At 41.8% G+C, this 21,692-nt stretch overlaps 1 protein-coding gene across 6 annotated transcripts in view; it reads right to left on the bottom strand.

Moving 5' to 3' along the window:
* Nucleotides 1–21,692, bottom strand: part of LOC137300495 (astrotactin-2-like) — a 1,223,335-nt gene that overhangs the window by 537,189 nt on the left and 664,454 nt on the right. For all 6 annotated transcript variants that reach the window (XM_067969577.1, XM_067969574.1, XM_067969575.1 and 3 more), the window contains 2 exons: nucleotides 10,005–10,171; nucleotides 6,090–6,278 (listed from right to left, as the gene is read on the bottom strand). In XM_067969577.1, the coding sequence (XP_067825678.1) occupies nucleotides 6,090–6,278; nucleotides 10,005–10,171 (356 nt within the window). The remainder of the gene's footprint in view (nucleotides 1–6,089; nucleotides 6,279–10,004; nucleotides 10,172–21,692) is intronic.

The raw sequence follows: 21,692 nt of genomic DNA, 5'->3' as shown, positions 1-21,692 counted from the left end.
CTCCACCACCCTCCTCCTGACAATCAAATTCACCAACTTGCACACTTGCCCCGGGGTCCAGACACATGTATCTACCTTGTGGACCCCCTCAGATGTACATCTTCCGGATGGGGGCCGCCGTAGCTGCAGTCATGACCTCCTCGGAGGGCGAACAGCATCACCAGCCTCACCGGCCAAGCCGTCCACCTCTGACACGTGGAGCTCCACAACACAGTGCTGTGACACATCCACCTGCACAGCAGGAGGGAGGGCAACCGCAGAGAGAGATGCGTCACAGAGGGCACTACCCTCGCCACAGGGTCCACAGACCGAGGCTCAGCTTCCTGGACCTCTCTGAGCAGCAGTGCACACGGAGGCTCAGAGTCACTCGACATGTAGTCATGGACATCTGCAGCCTCCTTCATGCCGAGCTGCTCCCAGCTGGCCCGAGCACCATCTTCTTACCTGTCGCTGTCAAAGTCACCACTGCCCTCAACAACTTCTCCTCCGCATCCTTCCAGGGTACCACCGGGGACATCGCCGATGTCTCTCAGTCGTCTGCACAAAAGCGCCCTGCAAATACACCTACACCCACTCTGCAGTGACACAATGGGTGGCATCAGGTGTGGGTCTTCATAGTGATCCTCAGGAAAGGGCATTATTGCACAAACCAGACAAGATTCGCAAAGACGTGGCAGTCGTGGTGACAATATAATATGTAATGTGAGTTGGTCAGAAATTAAATAGAAGTAAAAACCATGACAAACCCTCAAACACCCTTGTGCATCCCCTTCATGCTCACGACACGTTTGCCTTACGCTTCCTACTGCACATATGTGATGCATGCCCTGTGGCTGCAGCACAGGTAGTGGCAGGTTGAGTGAGGCTGACTGTGAAAGAGATGCATCAGAGGGTGAGTATGAGATAGAGCCATAAGATTGTACGAGGACTGGGTTGAGTGGTTGTGGTGGGATGAGTACTGGCGAGGTGAGTAAGTGCAGGTAAGATGAGGATGAGGTTTGAGTGGGTGTGAGGGGTGATGTGACAGTGTAGTGTTGGCAGTGCAGAAGGAGATGTGGGGTGGGGGCGGTGATGTGGCAGACGGAGTGTAGGGGAATGAGTAAGTGTACTCATTTTGGCTGACCTACTTAGGGCATTGCAGCGCCTCCTGCACTGTATGCAGGTGGGCGATATGTTGGTGGTGCAGGTGACCTCCTCTGCCACCTCGAGCCAGGCCTTCTCGGTGGCAGAGGCAGGCTGCTTCCTCCCGCCCGCCGGGGGGAAGATCTCTGTCCTCCCCCTCCTCCTAACCCCATCTAATGATACCTGGAGTGAGGCATCATTAAACTGGGAGCAGCCTTCCCCCTGGGCTGCTCCATGCTGTAAATTTTCCTATTTGTTGCAGCATCTGTCAGTGGAGGACTGCCCCTTTAAATAGAGCTCCTCCAGCTGACAGAGCTTACTGCGCATGCGCAGTCCGCCCGCCGCGCAGCTCAGCAGTGGGGAACCCGGAAGACCAGGTAAGTGGATCCAATTAGGCTACCCGCGCGCCCAATAGCCCCCCCACCGCGAACCTGCAGCCCTGGCAATATCGAGCCCTAGGAATCGGTCACACCTCACTCTGGATCCACCAGACTGATGCCGCGGCTCACTCTGAATTTCCAAATGTACCACGATCGACTCTGCTAGATTGATGTCATTGTCTTTTGATGGGGTCTGGGAAGACATAGACCTAGAAATTGGATTGCGCCACCTTGTCAGTCTTGGAAGAGGGTGGCAATTGGGAGACTAAGGGGGGCAGCGATCGAGTGAGTAAGGGGGGCAGTGATCGGGAGCAAGCCTTCAGTGCTGCAGTGGAACCGGGAGGAGCAAAGCGCATTCAGTAATTCGGATAAGTATATTTCACAAAACTTACCATTTTAGTGGCGGCCTCCAATGGACCATTTAAGGACCGCTGGTTAGATCGCAGAGAGCACGTTTTACTTAACGCAGCTGGCCGGGCTGCAGAGCAAACCAATTTGGGAAAGAGGGCATCAAACAGGCATTAGGCCACTTATTTGCATAAGTAATGAGGTTTTGGGAGTTGCTGGTCAAATTTTGCCGGTTTTCTAGGTTGGTATGTATGGTTCTGTGTTGTAACGCAGAAGAAGTCATCTAAAGGCACTCTCAACACAGAGTTAAGTGCCTCCACAAAGCCATGTCAAAATTATGCAAATTTGTTAATGGACACCTAAATTACTACGGACTACAAATGCTTTTTTGTTTTAATGGGAACAATTGGATAAAGGTTTCTGCTCACTATGGGGTATTTCCATTATCTAGCTGCCACCGCACTCCATTAGGTTGCAGCTGCGGCCTACTGACTGAGTTTGTTCATTTCTATGTTACAAAGCAAATTCTCATACATGAATAAAAATAGAAATATTGTTTCTACAAAACTATGTGGAGCCTCTGCATTAATGTTGTTTGTTTGATAACCCTGCATTGATTTCATGCAGATCATTTCTTTGCTACATTAGCTCTAAAAGTACTTGAACAAACTCCATGTTGTGATTTCATTTACAGTCTGAATGAGAAATACTAATAGCATTAAAAAAAATAACCAGATACCTTCAGTTACACAATGTCAAAGGCAGTGTTTACTGAGCTGCAGTCTGGTCCACTTGCCCATTAACAGGCCCTTCCTTTTTGATGGTTTCCATATTATTAAAAGGATATAGAGGCATTGGAGAAGGTGCAAAAAAGATTCACAAGGATGATACCAGAACTGAGAGAATATAGTTATCAGGGGAGGCTGAACAGGCTTGGGCTCTTTTCTTTAGAAAAGAGAAGGCTGAGGGGTGACCTGATCAAAGTCATTAAGATAATGATCAGGTAGACGTAGAGAAAATGTTTCCACTTGTGGGGGAGTCCAAAACTAGAGATCATAAATATAGGAGAGTCACCAATAAATCCAACAGGGAATTCAGGAGCAACCTCTTTGCCCACAGAGTGGTAAGAATGTGGAACATGCTATCACAAGGAGTAGTTGAGGCAAACAGCACATGAAGGAGAAAGGAATAGACGGGTATGCTGATAGGGTTGGAAGAAGTAGGGAGGGAGGAGGCTCGTGTAGAGCATAAACGCGCTGGCACAGACCAGATGGGCCGAATGGCCTATTTCTGTGCTGCAGACTCGACGTCACTCGATGATGTGGGATAAAAAAGTGTTAACGGTTGACATGATCTTGTTTGCAATATGATCACGTCGATCACAAGCTACTTGCCATTTAATTGTCAGAAAAAACACCTTTGAATGCCACAAGTAGGGAGGTAGCAAGTGGAAATTTTAAACTTAGGAAATAAAGTTTAACAAGGCAGAAGAAAATATATTCGCATAAAATTTAAGTTAAAATAATGCACAAATAGGAAAAGGGGAATGATAGGGTAAATACAAGGAAAGTCGTTAAATATTTTTATTTTAAATGGTGTGTTTATCGTAGTGGCTCAGGGTTATTATTACAATAGTAAAGCTTGCTGATGTTTGAGTAGCTATTTAATGGCCTTTGTGTCCTCTATCCTTTCTCGGAGTTAGGGACTGTGCATTGTGCAGAGAGCCTTCACAGGGGAAATAGAATAAGAAAATGTAACTAATAGTTCCCCAAAGCCTCAATGGATAAATGATTGGTGTGGTACTGGGCCATGCAAGGCAGCACGGTCCCAGATTCTGCTCCTAGATTGTGCTGAAGTAGCGGATATCAGCCAGGGAAGCAATGGGCCGCTATAATTGGCTTCTGTATCCCAACGAGAGGAAATAATCAACCAAGGTTCCCATGAGACCCTCTGTTGGAACCTTTGCTTGTGTGAATTCCAAGTGAGGATAAGATTGAGTGAGAATAGGATTGAATTCAGTTCCAATGCCACCAAAGTCAAGGAGCTGCCCAGCTCTCACTTTGTAGACTGACACCATGAAGAATGGTCATTTGGGTAAAGTACCAGAGAGCTACTGAGACCAATTGAATTGCTCTACAGCATAAGTCACTACCTTCAGGGAGGGAGAAAATTGGCAACAAAAATACTAACAGAAGAGAAAAAGCAAACACACATCCAAACCGTTGAAAATATGCAAGCTGTAGTTACTGCAGTTCTAACGTCCATGCTTGTGCCAATCCATTGTTAACACAACAAGGAGTGTCTTTACCCACTGAGCTACTTAGGAAGCTCAGTCCACTTTGGATGTGTATCCCATTTTTATTTCTTTAGCGACAGAAATATGGAGCCTGACTGCAGACCTCATATCCCATCAGATACAAGAGTCCATTGTGGGTTTTTTGAGCCTGACATTATTAATGGGGTGTTTCACTGAGAGCTTTTGGGACAATGCTCTGGCTATGCCTGCTTAACTAACATCATACCCGATTATAAAGTTGGCAGCTGGGATAAAGCTAATGGGCCGGATTTTGCTGTAAAATAACGGCGAGCCTCACAGCGCTGTTCAACGTGAAAATCCAGAAGCTGCTGTACGAGATGCGATCCTCCTCCATACTCTCCGTGGAAACGCCACTGCACCGACTGACTCCCCATTCAAATGAATGGAACAGCGTGAAGTTCCTGCACTGACGTCATAGACACGGACTAATCTCGGCAGAAACAGTTAGGACTTGTCTATGCTGACGTAAGTACCCTTTTAACAGAGTGGTAAGTCTTAATGACTGCCAGGCAACCTCTCTGGCACTGAAAATTCACTGTAACAAGTGTAGTCTCATTCCTTCAGATTTTAATTGTTGTTGGACATGTAAAAAAAAATGTAAATGCATTATTTTTTACATTTTCTTTCTGTCTCTTAATTCAATCTTTCTAACCCTCTCTTTATTTTGTTTTCTGAGGACCCGATAAGAGGAACTTGCAATGCAAAAGCTCATGGAAAGTCTATTGACAATCGCAAATCTAACGAACGGCGGGTGTCGCTCATTTGCTGCTCAAACCAAAATCTGGCCCAATAATCTTTTGATTCTCAATTTAATTGGCTGCAGTGAAAATCTGGGATCCCAAAACACCGACCATCTTATGGCCTTCCTGAAGCCCAACAATGAGTCTCATCAGATCCTAAACTTGTGGAGACAACAAACTGCACACTTTATAAATAAAATGCACGATGAAGATATTTCTCAAACTTTTTTAATTTACGTTTTAATTACGTTTCGAAAGCTGCCTTCTGAATCCTTTAATGCAACAATAAAATCTGCCACAAAAGGGTTCCCTTGTCCAATCTGTAATAACATAAGCTTCAGGTGCTGGTAAGATAATGAAGGTCATTTTAACCTCACCTGCCTGGCAGGAAACTGATGGGATCGGGAGCCCATTTTATATCGAGCCCAATTTTACTTTCCATTGTAAAACAGGCGGCCGTTCTGATCCCCTCAGTTTCCCACCAGGCAGGTTATGGTTAAAATTATCCTAAATTATTTTTCTCCCCACAGTGTCAATGGAATAAAATTAGCCCAATGCTTTTCAGAAAAATACAAACTTTTGGCATAAAGATTCACTAGAACAAGGATTTGCCATTGCTGTATATTGTGGAAGCTAAAAAGGAAATCTCACTGCTGTCCACCAATTACTTTCCCCTTATCACATTGTTTGCCCAGGGCGCAATGGGATTGCTCAATTTTCCTTTGAACTGGACAGATATATCAGACAAATTAGATCCTTTTCTCTTACATTTGGAATATACTGTCTGAAAAAAGAAATACTGATCTGATGCCAATGTATTCAATGCCACAGTTGATTGCTTCTCCAAATTTAACAAATCTACGACTAATATACTCTTATTATCTAACAAAAAATAACATTTAAGCCTGGGAGAGTTCCTGATATCACAAAAACTGTGGGTTCTTGTCAAATAATGAAGATGGGAGATGAAATAACTCGAATAATGTCTCTGTCAGGAGATACATTAACATTAGAGAGTCCCAAAATAGACCATCTACAGGGCTGTTGCAAGCCAACAATGAGTGTGACCATACTTCCTACTCCCACACACAGCAAGTAATGCAACATAAATAAATCAAATATACTTATATGATAATTTTCAAACAGTCAAGTATTATGTAGTGTTTTAAAGTCTGTGCTCACCGAAAGGTCATCTGGAACACCTGACCCTGATTGACCTGTTCTGACTTGTTGTTGTAGCCATGTAGCATCTCCACAAAGAGTGTGTCATTCAGTTTGGCATCAAGCTTCTGGCATTTGGCACCCTCACACGCCTCTGACAGTAGCACACAAGATTTACCATCTGCTGCTAGTCTGTACTCCTCCACACAGCTGCCATCAGAGAAAGAAGCTTCATCAGTCAATAACAGACCTTGGAAAAGAAGGAATCTCTTAATGTGAACTATAAGATGTAATTTGGAACATTACGACCAGCCAATTAAATGTTTTATGGGTAGGACAATTTACGATTGCCCATTTTGATGGAACGGAGTAAAAATCAGGCAGGTTCTATAACTGGCGGGCGATCTGTTCTGTCAGATTACCACTCGTAGTGAAGACAAAAATTTACTCTCTGGTCTTTCTCGTACTTTACCCTCCACATACCTTCCCTGCTGTTTTGAACTCTGACTTGGAATGTCTGCACACTAATATTTGATTTTCATCAATTATTACCAATCAGTTTCAATGACAGCAGTCACCCTTCAGCACATATGGCCATTATGCAAGTGTGAATCTTGGTCGTGAGACCGCAAACTATCGAACGGTGGGAGGATTTCACAACTGGGGTCGTCCTGTGCTCAATCAGCATCCGCCCCCGCATAATTTGAGTGAACACATGGAGTGATCGGGAGTGCCTGGTCAATTTTCCCTACCCTAACCCAGAGGAACTGTGAACAACTGTGGGGTCTTTACTGCTGTCCCAGCTGACAGCAGCTAACTGTGCAAACCAAAGGCTGAAACCAAGACCTTCCTGGTCTTTACAGCTCAGAGATGGAGTCTTTACCTCTGAGCCATCGGGACAGTAAGAATTATGTTTTACATTCATTGAAAGTTGAGATGATTGAACCATTTAACGAAATGCAGCAAATGAAGTCTAGACTTGTTCGACAGTCGGTAATAACTCGGTGACTAAGCTACAAAAATAGATAATGGATTCAAAAAGTGCTCAGCATCATATCTATGATTTCCATTTTACACGGGCTACCTTTTATGCATGCTTTTATGCCTCAGTGACATAAATGTATTCATAAGATAACAACTGCTCTGTAGCAAACTTCATTTTCTATGGACACTTAACTGCATTTTACTTTTAAACCGATTCTTGGCTGCTTAACTCTTTGACAATTGCATTTCTACCCTAAATTTTAAAAAAGGTTTATTCAAAGAAATCCTGTGAACTTGGAAATTCTCTGTTCCCCCATACATTTCCTTCTTTGCATACCAAAGAATCTCCAGGAATTTAATCTTTTAATCATCCGTCTGCCTCTAAATTATGATCACTTCAAAGTGACCTGCTATCGTGGAACTTCAACATAGTCCATGCCTGATGATCAAACTACAAGATAGCAGTCTGAAATGTCGATCTGTAATCATGTCAGTTTGCTGCAAAGGCATCAAAAAAAAGCACTGAAACTATTTCCCCAGTGATACTCCCCAGGCCGCATGGAAATGTACATGAATTGCTTTTTTTTTCCCCATTGTAGTTAACCAAAAACTTTGTTCATGCTGTAAAACTCTAAAGAGTCTTTTGTAGTCATCCCGCTGAAAACTTGATATTTGTGACAGTATTGAAGTACAATTTACATGGGCCAAAAAAGTTGCCATATTTTCAGTATAGGAAGGGGATCAGGACAATTAAAAAAATATATATTTTATTTTTTATCTATCTACCTCATAAAGACTAATATAAGTTGACCCACTGTTTCAGTGCCTTTCACTTGTCTCCAGAAGTAAATAGTTGCCATTTTCAAATATGTACAAGGCCGCCTCATTTTTTAATTCATCTCCTTTGGGGACAGTAGTGTTGTGGTTATGTTACTGAACCAGTAATCCAGAGGCCTGGACTGATAATCCAGAGAATGTGAATTGAAATCTCACCACAGCAGTTTGAGAATTTGAATTCAGTTCGCATTATAGAATCGTACCGCACAGAAGGTGGCCATTTGGCCCATCATGCCTCTTTGAAAGAGCTAGCCAATTAGTCCCATTTCCCTGCCCTTTCCCCATGGCTCTGCACATTTTTCCCCTTCAAGTATTTATCCAATTCCCTTTTGAAACTTATTATTGAATCTGCTTCCACCTTTCAGGCAGTGCATTCCATATCAATACAACTCACTGTGTAAAAAAAATTCTTCTCATCTCCCCCCTGGTTCTTTTGCCAAGTACCGACCCTTCTGCCACTGCAAACAGTTTCTCCTGATTTACTCTCTCAAAACCATTTTGAACATCTCAATTAAATCCCCCCATAACCTTCTCTGCTCTAAGGCGAACAACTCCAGCTTCTCTAGTTAAAAAAAAAATCTGGAAATAAAGCCCCGGTATCTGTAAAAGTGACCATGAAGCTGTCGGGTTGTCGTAAAACCCCAATTGCTTTACTAATGTCCTTTAGGGAAGGAATCCAGCCTGGCCTATATGTGATTCCAGTCCCACACCAATGTGGTTGATTCTTAACTGCCCTCTGGAGTGGCCTAGCTAGCCACTCAGTTGTATCAAACTGCTTTCAAGAAGGAGGTCTACCACCATTTTCTCAGGGCAACTAGGGATGGGCAATAAGCACCACCCTTTCCAGCAGTGCCCACATCACAAGAATGAAGAAGAATTGAGATGAACCATTGTTTTTAAAAAAAGTCTCTTGTTTGATTTAAGAGGTGATTGAGATCCTGTCGGTTGACATAACCAACATCTACATTGATGAACCTTTTCCACAAGGTCACTAAGGAACAGACACATAACCCCTGCCAGACCAGGCAAAGGACTCTAACCTGTCTCAGCATCACATAAAAACTGGCAGGCAGCATGGATGAGGATGTGAATCCACCAGTAGACTAGTAAGAAACTAGATGTACAACACTGATAGGCCACCAGGAACTGAATTCTCCCTTTCTCTGTGAGCTGTTTGAAAATCAGATGTAACTGATCGGCAAAAGAGCCAGAGGTGACATGAGGAAACATTTTTTTACATAGCAAGTTGTAATGATCTGGAATGCACTGCCTGAAAGGGTGATGGAAGCAGATTCAACAGTAACTGTCAAAAGGGAATTCAATAAATACTTGAAGGGAAAGAATTTACAGGGCTATGGGGAAAAAGCTGGGGAATGGGACTAATTGGATAGCTCTTTCAAAGAGCCGGCCCAGGCATGATAGGCCAAATGGCCTTCTCCTATGCTGAACCTACTATGATGCTAGGAACTCCCCCCATGCTGTCAGCTGTTAACATTTCCTGCTCACCCATGTGGCACTGGACAACAGCAGCACACCTGAAGTGCACTGAGCCCATCCAGACTCATCCGCGCCAGAATATTCTATCCTGGGCCCTCAACATTGCCTGGGTGGAGGGCACACCCGGCACAGGCCCACCCTTGGCAAGGCCTAGTATTGGCAAAATGGGGAAGAAATTCAAGTGTTTCTGGAGAGCAGCAACAAAAAGGCCACAGGGCCTGAAGGTCTGCAGGATAAGATTTTTTTTAATGCACAACCCACTTTCTGGGGTCCCAGCACAAACCCCCTCCCATATCTCGGCACCTTATGGCCACAACGACAGGAGAAAGTGGAGGGAGGCAAGTAAAAAGCTTCATTTTGTCTCATGGGTTCGTTGGAAAGCTGTCCCTATAATTTTTAAATTAAATCCAGTTTTTGCCTCCTCCGTGAATGGAACAAGTCTGATATTGTAAAACTGCTGTATTAAAGTAATAAGAAAACCCATCATGGCTTCACAGAGTTAAGGTGAGGTAACCTGGGGGGGCTTTCAGATTTTGTACATTTAAATAAAGGGCTCCGAATGGCTATATATCTATATAAATATATGTATATCTGTTTCTCAGAAAAATCTGTACTTACCCACAGAACATAAGAATATTACTGGATGAGGGGTCTTCAGTCAAGGGCACCGTCTGCTGTAAGCAAAGCTGCTCACAGCCTCCATTGAACCCATCTGAACAGTCAATTCCTTTGGTGTAGTCAAAGCAACCAGAGCCATCCCTCATAGGTCTCAGGCCCACAGGACACTGAAACAAGAGAAAAGTTGCGAGAATTCAGGTTTTGTTATTTTGGAGTATTTGACAGAATTAACATTGAAAGATCCACATGTTTTCTCGTTTTAAACGATTAAGATATCAAGTTTGAAATTAATGGAAAGAAATATCTCTGGTCAAACTTATTGAGTTATCAAGGTTACAGCCTATTGCCAATATACCAACTGACTTTTTCATAGTGTCTTTGCTGCATCCCATGTGCTTCACGGTTGGAGGTCAGACCTGAGCAGGATCAGGGGTCAAGGCAGGGGAAGTGTCTGAGACATGGGTGAAGAAATAGGTTTTAGGGAGACTTCTGAAGGTGTGAAGAGATATACCAAGATGGAGGAGTTTAGGAAGAGTGAATTGGGGCAAAATGGCTGAAGGCTCAGGAACCAATGTCAGGATGTCGGGGGGGGGGGGGCACACAGCAGACCATAGTTGGAAGAGCAGTGTATGTGGGTCAGAACATAGGGTAAGGGCAGGGTGGAATGAGGTTGTGGAGAGATCTATAGATGAGAAGGAGAATTTTAATGCCGATGCCCTGAGGTAAGGGGAGCCAATGGAGGTCGTCAGAAATTAAGGTGATTGGTGTATAAGGCTTTCTGTGGACTGGGATGAGGGCAACTGAGCTCTGGATGTGTTGGAGTTTAAGCAAGGTTGATCTCAGGAGGCTGATCAGGAGGATGTTAAAAAAATAGAAAATCTCTGAGCGGTGATAGTGAGTTTGTTTCTTTCACCAATGTGAAAGAAACAAACCATGATTTCTGAGTGCTGATTGTTATGATTGTCTTTGATAACAGAGAACCAATGGCTTTAACTCCGCATCAGTATTGATGTATTCAAGCTACATATGTAACATTGTTATACATCCGTGCTTTCTCAATCCACATACTTAGTCACATTGTTGTCACGTCAGATAAACATTAATGTTTTCAATCCTGAGGTAAGGCTACATGGTCACCAACATTCTGACACACTTCGACAAAAAGGGAACATCAGTTGGGTTGACATGATGTCAATATGTGACGAGCTATCATTCAATAGGTCCTGTGCTGATACATTAAAGTCAATGCTGAAGAATTCCAAAAGCCTTGCAAGTCTCAATAAATATATACCATCATAATTCTTTTCATGGTAATATATCCGTCGTTTGCCTGAGGAAAAGTTTCTGGGGAATCCGTAAACATCAGTAAGGAGGACTCATTCTTGGAAAACTACTGACAGAGGTAAAAGGAAAAGGTGGATACTTCTGCACTATCAAATTCTCCAATTCATCAGTGTTCACCGTGATGCTTCATGACGTCACATAAGTAAACAGAAGCAGTGCTACTTTTGATGATGCGACGTTAATATGTATCAACAGCAGTGATGTCCATTTAATCATTTGTACAAAATAAAATGTACCAGTTGGCACTATATGAGTGAATTTCCAATCACAAAAGTTTCATGAAACAAGAGCTGGCATCAAACTATTATCTCACAACCAAAAAAGAGATTTAATCATAACCCCTGACAACATTAAAGCTATAATCATCATTATTTACTAATTTAGCATAAATAAAGTCCTCCAGGGCACTAAATAAAAAGGATCTACTGCTCTGTAGTTTCCATGTGGTAATTGTGAACAGCTTCAGATTACGAAATAATAAGACAGTGGTTACGGACAAGCATGTGTATGTAGCCTATACTTGTCCTGTCATACCACGCAATGCTCAGTGCCAGCAGGTTGCCTCTATTAGAATCATAAATGACTGATTGGACATCTGGTTCCTTTCATAAATTGACATGCCATTGTGAAAAGCTTGTGAATGATGCTGATGTTGAAGTTTAGTCAAATTTATTGAATTATTCTCCATTGACATTGATATTTTAATACCACTGACCCATTTATAATCAATGAGCTAACTCTGGCGTTAAAATAACACCAATCAGAAAATCTAAGCTCCGAGGTCTGATAAGTCACTTATGAATCTGGATTAAATCAAACAAAGAGAGGCAGCCAATTGGCACACAGAACTGTGAGTGGTGCGATAGGGCATATTATTATACATTATTGCCTGCAAACAGAGTTGTTGGTCTCTCTATGAGCCACACCTACTCATTAAGCTTAACTCTGCATCCCAGGGAGAAAGAGAGCACAGACCAGAAAAAGGAAAACCAAAACTGTAGGTCTAATTTTGTGACCCACAATCTCTGCTCATGTGGCTCGTTGCTGAGAACCCAGAATCAGTTGTTCTTCCTTACTAATGAAATATTTTGTTGCTGTCCAGCTCAATAACAACACTATTAACACGATTTTCACACAGTTTTGAAGCAGACTATCAAGTTTTTGAGTTAGCTGTCCAGAAGTTTATTAAAATCAAAAGCAGACACTAAAGAAGTCCTGTTTTAAAATTAGAAGTGCATTTTTCAATTATGTATTTGTGGTGTGAACTAAAGGCAATATTACTTACATTTTTTAATGAATTTTAATTAGCTGCAAAACAAAATTCAGGATTCAAACTGCTCTAGAGCTCTCTTCTGAGGGTGAGGGTGAAGAGAGCCATAAAAGGGAATGGGGGCTGGGAGAAAAAGTAACTCAAATAAAAATAACATGACCTCATATTAAGGAAGATAAGGAAACAATGGAACAACAAAAGACCACTGGCCCATTCATTCGACAGACCACATCCAATCACCTCCTAACATGGCTTCTACCCAACCCCTTTAATCTCCTGATGAAAGGTGTTACAAAATTTCTCCCACTCAACCAAAAGTCCATTCTACACAAGTGCTCCGAGAGGTGTTGATGCATGGGAGGAGTGCTGCATAAATGCAAGTTATTTTTGCAGACAACCTTGACATGATAGTTCAATGGTTCCAGTCGCTCAGCAACCTTCATGTTCTATACAGCGCCTCATGCTCTTCTGAACCATTTTTTTGAAAAAACACTTCTCTTCCTGACTTCCTGACTTTTCCACATCGTTCACCTGAGGAAGGAGGTAGCCCCCGAAAGCTTGTGAATTTAAAATAAAATTGCTGGACTATAACTTGGTGTTGTAAAATTGTTTACAATTGACTTTCTAGTCACAGATCTTTTCGCCAGCCCTTCCCCCAGTCACCAAACAGCGTTAATTGTGTGCAGTGTGTGAAAACAGTCTGGCGTCTTATCACAGCAGATATCCTTCTGTGCTCAGCATGGAATCTACATGCCAACATTGACTAAATGATTTGAATGCAATTAGAGCCATTGAAAACAAACTGAAAAGTACTTGGAAGATTTAAATCATAAAGATTGATTTATGGGGCCCAGGATAATAATTTTAAAAAAGTAAAAACTAAGCTCAGAAAAAGTTGAAAGAGGCCAAATCCAACCTAGCATGAAACAGAGATATTGATTACTCAGTGGTTATGAGGTGATGTTTAGATTCAAAGAATGTAATTTTCAGTCTAAATGAACCATGTCTTAATATATCATTTTCTTGGTGCATACATGCTCGCCAAAGTATGGAATAACAGTGTTTGGGATTATTTTTCATTCCGCTCCCAGTGACAGCATCAAGCAGTCCTGCGGAGATCCAATGAAGCTTTGAAATGTTCTCCCAGCTCCCAAGATGCAAATGACTTACGAAGCAGACACCTACACAAGGATTAGATAACCGCTGTGTCTCACGGGCTATTTGGTTGCATGCCTTATAATATGTTTTGCTTCAGTGGGTTTACACTTCAGACTTGGCAGAGAAACAAATGCAAAGCAAAGTTCGAGCTGTTCTGATGTAATCGTGCACTTAAGCCAGAAAGTATCTCTACCAAAGCAGTGTTGCACTCCTTCCCCAAACAATCTATCCTAGATCTCGGAGGTGAAAGAATGGTTTAACGTTATTTTTATAATGCAGGACTGTTCCATGAAGCAGTCTTGCAATAAGGGCAATTAGGGATGGGCAATAAATGCCGGCCTCGCCAGCGACACCCACATCCCATGAACGAATAAAAAAATTATTGCCCTAGGGCTCTGATGCAGTGCAACATGCCCTGTTCATATTGTAATTTGATTTCCATAGCAACTGGAACAATAGAAAAGCAACACATCAATAAGTTTGCACAAGTGCAGTTGTTTTAAGCTGGTTTCATATTGACCTTTGGCCAGTGGCTCCCACAGCCTGAAGCCAGAGAAAGCTAAAACGAATGGACAATGTTCCAGCATTTTTTGATCCCTGTGCTTGCTGCTAGTCTAATTGTTCCTAATAAAAGCAGTGGCATCGTAATATAGGCACATTGCTGCCATCATATCACAATGTCAAGCCATGATGTCAATGTCGACATGACTCTGTCTCATATGCACTTTGTGCATCAAGATGTCAGTAGGTGGCAGAAACGGCTCAGTAGCAGCACTCTTGCCTCTGAGTCAGATGGCTGTGTGTTCAAGTCCAACTCCAGAGACTTGAATACATAATCCTGGCTGACACTCCAGCGCAGTACTGAGGGAGTGCTGCACTCTCAGAGGTGCTGTCTTTAGGATGAGACATTAAACCAAGGCCCCTTCTGCCCTCTCAGGCAGAAGTAAAATATCCCACGGCACTATTTCGAAGAAGAGCAGATGTCCTGGCCAATATTTATCCCTCAACGAACAGAACCAAAACAGATTATCTAGCCATTATCACATTGCTGTTTGTGACTACACTTCAAAAAGCACTTAATTGGCTATGAAGCCCTTTGGGACATCCTGAGGTTGTGAAAGGCGCTATATAAATGCAAGTCTTTCTTTTTAGATGACATCATGATGCAATTACATTGCGCATATGCGATGGTCAATTTGACACAGCCTCTGTCCATACATTTCCCCTTTTTCACCAGTGCACAGGGAGTCCAGTGGTAACATTTCAAAAATAAATTCAAGAGATTGGCACTCTTAGGCTACCCTCTGAAACCCTGGCCTATAAAATAAAAGACCCTTCAAGGTTGGGTTTCAAAATCTTAGTTCCAGACACCGCACCTGACCCAATGGCTAAAGAATGGTATTGGAGGTCAATAAACTCAAAACCGCTTTGCTGAAATGCACGCGCTAAGGTACTCAGCTCCCCATCAGCAAGTGCTACCTTTGGAAGTGCCCACAGAAATCACCTTGTTTGGTGTGTCTCAGAGGCAGTAGTGTCACTTTGTGTACTTCACTATGTTCCCGAGAAATGTGGGGTTGCAACAGCATAGAATTTTACCTGGCATTACACAGAATTTACAGCACAGGAACAGGCCATTCAGCCCTATAGGTCTATGGAGGCATTTATGCTCCACATGAGCCTCCTCCCACCTTTCTTTATCGCACCCTACCAACTTATCCTTCTATTCCTTTCTCCCTCATGTACTTATCTAGCTTCCCCTTAAATGCATCTATGCTATTCGCCTCAACTCCTCCATGTGGTAGCGAGTTCCACATTCTCACCACTCTCTGAATAAAGAAATGCAAACGCAGTAGAAAACTGCAACTTTTTCTCCATTGCAGCCAGAATGTGGGAAGTGGTTAAATTTAAACAGCATGGAGTCAAAGGAAGTCCAATGGCAGTGCAATGCACTGATGTGACAACTCACTTAGTGCGGGATGTTAATTTTACCATTCCTTAAACAGTTGCTTCCTGATCTTAGCTGTGGTGTGAGAAGTAGCACCAAGCTGAACCTGGGATTACCCCACTGAGAGAGAGAAAATGAGAGCATGAGTCACTGCATCACTTTCTTTTGCCAGGTGACTTGATGCACGAGGTGATGTTTTGAAACTAAGGGCAGGAAAGCAAAAGACAGCCAACAAGCTGGTTGAAACATCTGATGTGAATCATCTGATATTATCATAAGGCAAATTCCAGTTTCAGATGGGTTTTTGGAGAAAATAACAAGTGTTGGAAAAAAATTTAGAGCAAATTACGTGCCTTCAAATGGCCTGTTATAGAGTAGCAATAGTATGTGTCTGGGAGCAAAACACTTTTAGGCCTCTGTACAGGGTGACTGTGTCTTATGCATGGGCCTTAAAGAGGGATAAACAACGAAGAGGAGGAAATCTAAAATGTAACTTCAAAATAATCATGCTGTCTGCAATTGCAGTTAATTCTCTCCCCCCCTGCACTTTGAGGATGATGGCTAGCACTAACTGTGCCACCCTACTGCCCACTCCACACTTCAACACTTTAAACATTCTGAAAGCTAACGCAACTTAAAAAGAAAAAATACGGTCCAAAACAACCGCATCATTATCTCTGGGACCTTGGTTTCAATACAACAGAGGGAAACCATAAGGGCAGTGTGGAGGACGTTAAATGTTGCAGTGTTGATGGTGTCATTGAAACACGTTATAGACAACGATCTTAGTGACATTTACAGAAATATATTAACTGACATTGTCATATGGGCAGCAATAAAATGTCCAATTTAATATTGCTCATTCTTTCCAAGTGAATAACATGTTGCCAAAACAATATATTCCCTTTCAGACGCACGCTACAATCCTACTTGTAGATTGTTATAACTATAGGGGAATGTTTTTAAATACAAGATGTTTCAGATTTTTTATCACTTATCATGTCATGGTAGGTTGTTTACGTAGCAGACAATCGCTCCTTCATCATCACTGGGTCAAAATCCTCAAAGTCCCTACCTAGCAGCACTGTGAAGCACCTTCACCACACGAACTGCAGCGATTCAAGAAGGCAGCTCACCACCCCCACCTTCTCAAGGGCAACTAGGGATGGGCAATAAATGCTGGCTTTCCTAATGGCGCCCACGTCCCGAGAATGAATAATAAAAGAAGAAATTGTGTGTCACATTGTTACGGAGGTCTCTAAGCACAATATGAATTGTAAGGTGGATATATTATGTAATCTGGGAAAAAAAAACAAGCACAATTATAAGAAATGGAGTATCACAACATTCTGGATGGCCGCTGAAAGAAAGTGGTTTGGCATTCTCCATTTTTACAAGTTTAGCAGAAATTTTCACTTTATCACCTTCTGTGCCTTGTTCTAAAAATACATTGCATTCTGTGCTTCTGGAACATATGACCAATAAAGCCCCAGGCTTGCTCCACATTGGGCTTGCTGACTTCAGCCGTGGTGGCAATGGAGTGCTCCAATTGGTATTTCTTTCTGCATCTTCGAAAAAACAAATAAAAAATCAACCAGGGTTGCTACTCTTGAGCATTATCCAATGCTCCCTGTTTGGAAATGTTTATAGTGACTGGACATCTGAGGAAAAAATTCCTCTGTTCGCCATGTGTAGGAACATAACTGTACTCAAATAGGACAGGTTTTACGACCTCACCACACATAGAAATCACTTCTTATCCCTGGTGAGGGCATGATCAACTCCCAGCCAAGTAACCTGCTGATGCTGACTACCCAGGCTACAGGTGAGGCCTGCTGGAATCTGTGGAATCAAAACCCCAGTAAACAGCAGCATCTTCAGTAAAAGAGGGGAGAAAACTGAACAAGACCAAGGCTTCATTTCTTAAGCACTGGCTGGTGGAACTGATTGAACTAAGTGGGTTTCAGTTTAAAAAAGGTAAATTAATACATAAAATCTAAATATATACAAAACGTTGCAACTTTTTATTACCTTAGACGGGAATTCTTTATTTGGAATAAAGAAACATGCACAGCGGATTGAAATCTACACACGACACAGGGAGCATGCAGTGTTAGGAGTTAACATTAAAACAATAAAATTCAGCAATTCTTGCTTAAGATGTATTTGACATTTCCCTGCTGTAAAACAGAATATTTTAGCAGCAAATATAAATGCTTGTTATTTGTGGCTGGTCCATTTCATGCAAAAGAATTATCGACCGCTCGAACACACTTTTACAACAGCTAATTATTACTATGTTCCAACAAAGCATGAACATTTTTATATGTTAAACCATTAAAAAAAAAGCAAAATTATCCTGAGTGCAAGCTCTTTAAGTTGGAAAGACATTTACTTTCACAGCAATCAGCATACCTGCTGCTTTGGGACTTGATACTTTAACAGAGAAGACTTGCTTGATAATCAAAGGATGAACTGCACTCTTTGATTTGAAATAATCACAATGAGCACAAAAAAGGAAAAAGTGCAAGGCTTAAGTGCTTTGAAATAAGCTGCTATGCAAGAAGTTGAGTCCGTTTATGCCGTTACAAGTAACAGTACTGGTAATTTGGGCTGTTTAAAATGTATAATATTATGTTGTAGATAGCTACAGACAGCTGCAGACGAGTGAATTAGCATGAGAAATAGGACGTTTTTTCCTCTCCTCCCATCAACAAAGCAATTGGAAATTTATTTAGCGGATGCAACAGCCACGTCTGTAACTGCTTCCTAATGGAAAAGAGGTGAATGCAGACACTTTAAATGGAAACACTGTAACTATCTGGCTGGGTTCAGGAAATGCCGCATGATTGAAGAGATGCACCGAATGTCGCATCTGGTTATCTTGGCTCTTATAGCAATGTGTCAAATTATCACTTAAGAAAAATGAGCCCAGTTGTAAGATTCTCATCTAGTTATATCTTTTTTTTTGGTTTAGTTAAATCTGGGTCATGTGAAAGGAATTAACTAATTGAAATTACTATCGTAATGCAGTACAAAATTAGTGTTAACATGGACTGTTGATTCTAAATACACGGCATGCTGTATTCTCTTTCTGTGGCTGAATTTTACCTCACAACATTTCTGCCATGGCATTAGATTTTTCACTGCATGTTCAATAGTTTACAAAAGATCTGGGAAAGGCACAGTGTCAAGATTTACCTTATCTTCTCTCTACTCTTATCAACCTTAATGGTCTCCTTCAAGAAGGACCTTGGGCATTCATCTCGATTTCCCAATTAAACAATAATCTCACTTGCTAGACGTTGGCTCGAACCTTCGTTCTAATTTTGGAAGGTGGGAAGGAATAGAATCTAACCCTCAGTTGAAATGAGAGGAATTGGGGGTGAAATTGTTTTCCATCCCGGGAAGGGAGGAGATCAGGTTGGGGTGGGGGAAGTAATTGGGGGGGTGGGGTGGTGAGGGTGGCTGGCAGATTTCATGTGGAGCCAGAAAGAATACTTCTGCTCCTCCTTGCTCCACATTCAGGTAAGTACATTTTTTTTACCTATTTTTTTTTGGTGGCGGCCTTCAGCGGTCCCTTTAAAGATCACAGGATTGGCTGCTGTTCGCCTGAGAAAACTGCACGCTGCATGCTGCAGTCAGTCATGATCCAATATCAGAAAGGGGCCTGAAATAGGCATTAGGCCCGACTATTTGCATAGGCAATGGGCCTAATGGCTGTTTCAGGCAGGCGCCCTGGATGACTACAAGGCACCCTATCCATTAATGCAAGCGGCACATACCCTGCTGTAATGAGCATGTGCACGCCATGTTGGACCCTTCAACACCAGTTCAGCTAAAAGAAGCTATCAGTTTCAGAATCACATGCACAAGGAGTTAGACATATAACCTGACCAATAGAAAATACTTGCATTCCTTGCCTGAAAAAGTCATCTTAAATGATACCTAAATATAAAGAGGAAATCCAACTGTTGAAAGCAGAGCTGTTTAAATGTAACTGAACTTGCCACTTTCTCAGTTTAATTCTTACTGTTTTTAATATTAAATCACCTCCTGATACATGGAAATTCTGCTGTATTGAAAGAAAGTAGTCCTGCAGTATTACGTGGAGAACATTTCTACACATTCCTTTGATTCTGCGATGTTTCTTATGAGCAATTCACTCGACATTCTTTCTAAGATATTTGACAGAGGATATATGTTTATTTTGGAAACTCTTAAGGTCTTTCAGTCCTCAAAGGGGTTAAATTGAACATAAGACAGATATCATCTCTTCAAGTTAAAAGGCAAAATTGCCCTGCAGTTTTATAGATGACATTATAAAGCAGCAAATAAGATATAAGGTGCTTACGGTATAAATCACTTTTAATGAAATATGAGTGTGCTTTCCTTTTACGTAGAAGTTTAATGACCCATCACATGCAATCATAAGGCAAAAATGGGAACAAGCAGAGACTGACATTTATTTTTAACAATAGTGTTTTGTATATTTTCTGAGCCTAAAGCATCACATTTATATCAAACATCCAGTCTGCCCTCATCAGAATAGTCATTGTGTTAAAAAAAACTTTATACATCTAAATAATAAATATAGTTTATGTGGAGCATTTATAATTTAAAAATGCCACAGCGAACAGAATCACATTGATTTTCATTGCTCTGTTTGAGAACAGATCAGCATTATTTACTCTGGTGATGAACAGTGAGAGAGACAAATTAATACAATCTGTCACACACATGGAAGGGAAAGCAATTGCTCTATTTTCTTCTCAGAACAAAAAGCACAATTTCCCTTGGGGAAAAAACATCATCCATATTAATCAAAAGTAGGAGATATCAGCTCTAACAGCTGCGTGATGTTCTGTATACCAGTGTGTACTTGTCTCGCGACTCTGGCTGCAAACCCTGATGTATGGATAGTTATAATATACTTAGTACTGTTATTTGGTTGAATTCTACCAGCAGTTAGCCGATAAAGATATATATGGGTGAGTGTGTAAAGACGTACATTCAGTACCAATTTTGAGCGTTAGTGAGACAGATATGCAGCTTGGCACTACGTAAAGGTGCTCAATCAGATACACCATGGCAGAAATGTGGCACCAATAAAAAAAAACATTATTGATGAGGCAAATTATCAGTTAATAAATGTCTTTTGTGTGTCTGTCACACATTCCTAGAGTGAAGATAAGTTTGTGCTCGGAACTTTAGAGAACCTATGCAGATTTATTTCCTTCAGGGCTGTTAACAACAGAAAGCTTCGTCTGATCTTCATAGGCTTCCCTTAAAGCTATGCCCCAGAGGTGAAAGTAGAGTGTTTCACTGTTAGGAGTGATTGGATTTAAGCATTCAGAGTATCTAAACTCTTGGGTGTTTGTAAAGGCAAAGACCAATCCTGATAATTTAGGCTAATACATGAGACTCCCTAGACTAACAGAGACACACCTTTTACCCCCCCCCCCAACAAGGTTGTCATATATTGAACACACACTTGTCACCAACTGGTCTGTCAAGGTCACTCGGGAAAATGGACACATACATGGTAATTTTGACTGTGCAATTGTGTGAAATGGGCGATAGCGAATCGGCAGCCTGTTTTACATCTCTCCTGATTTTTATTTCTGTTATTTTTCTGATATTGTCTATTCCCCGATCAAAACAGAGAAGTTTAATCTCTAAGTTTCTGCTGGACTTTGCTTGTCCTGCTTCTGCACCAGCATCTTTTGAACAACATTATTACTGGTTCAGCACCAATGTCTATTGAACAGCGCCATTCCTGATTCAGTTCCAGGACCCATTGAACAGTGCTGCTCAAAGTTCAGCACCAGTGTGCGTTGAACAGTGCTGTTCATGGTTCAGTGTGTTGAACACTGCCAATCCTGGTTCAGTGTCAGTGTTTGTTGAATAGTGCCATTGCTGGCACAGGTCCAGTGTCTGTTGAACTTTGGCATTCCTGGTTCAACACCCA

Source organism: Heptranchias perlo, chromosome 31, assembly GCF_035084215.1.
Source record: "Heptranchias perlo isolate sHepPer1 chromosome 31, sHepPer1.hap1, whole genome shotgun sequence".
In the NCBI taxonomy this organism is placed as follows: domain Eukaryota; kingdom Metazoa; phylum Chordata; class Chondrichthyes; order Hexanchiformes; family Hexanchidae; genus Heptranchias; species Heptranchias perlo.
Note: the sequence above shows the minus strand (reverse complement) of the source record. Positions and strands in the feature narration are given on the sequence as shown.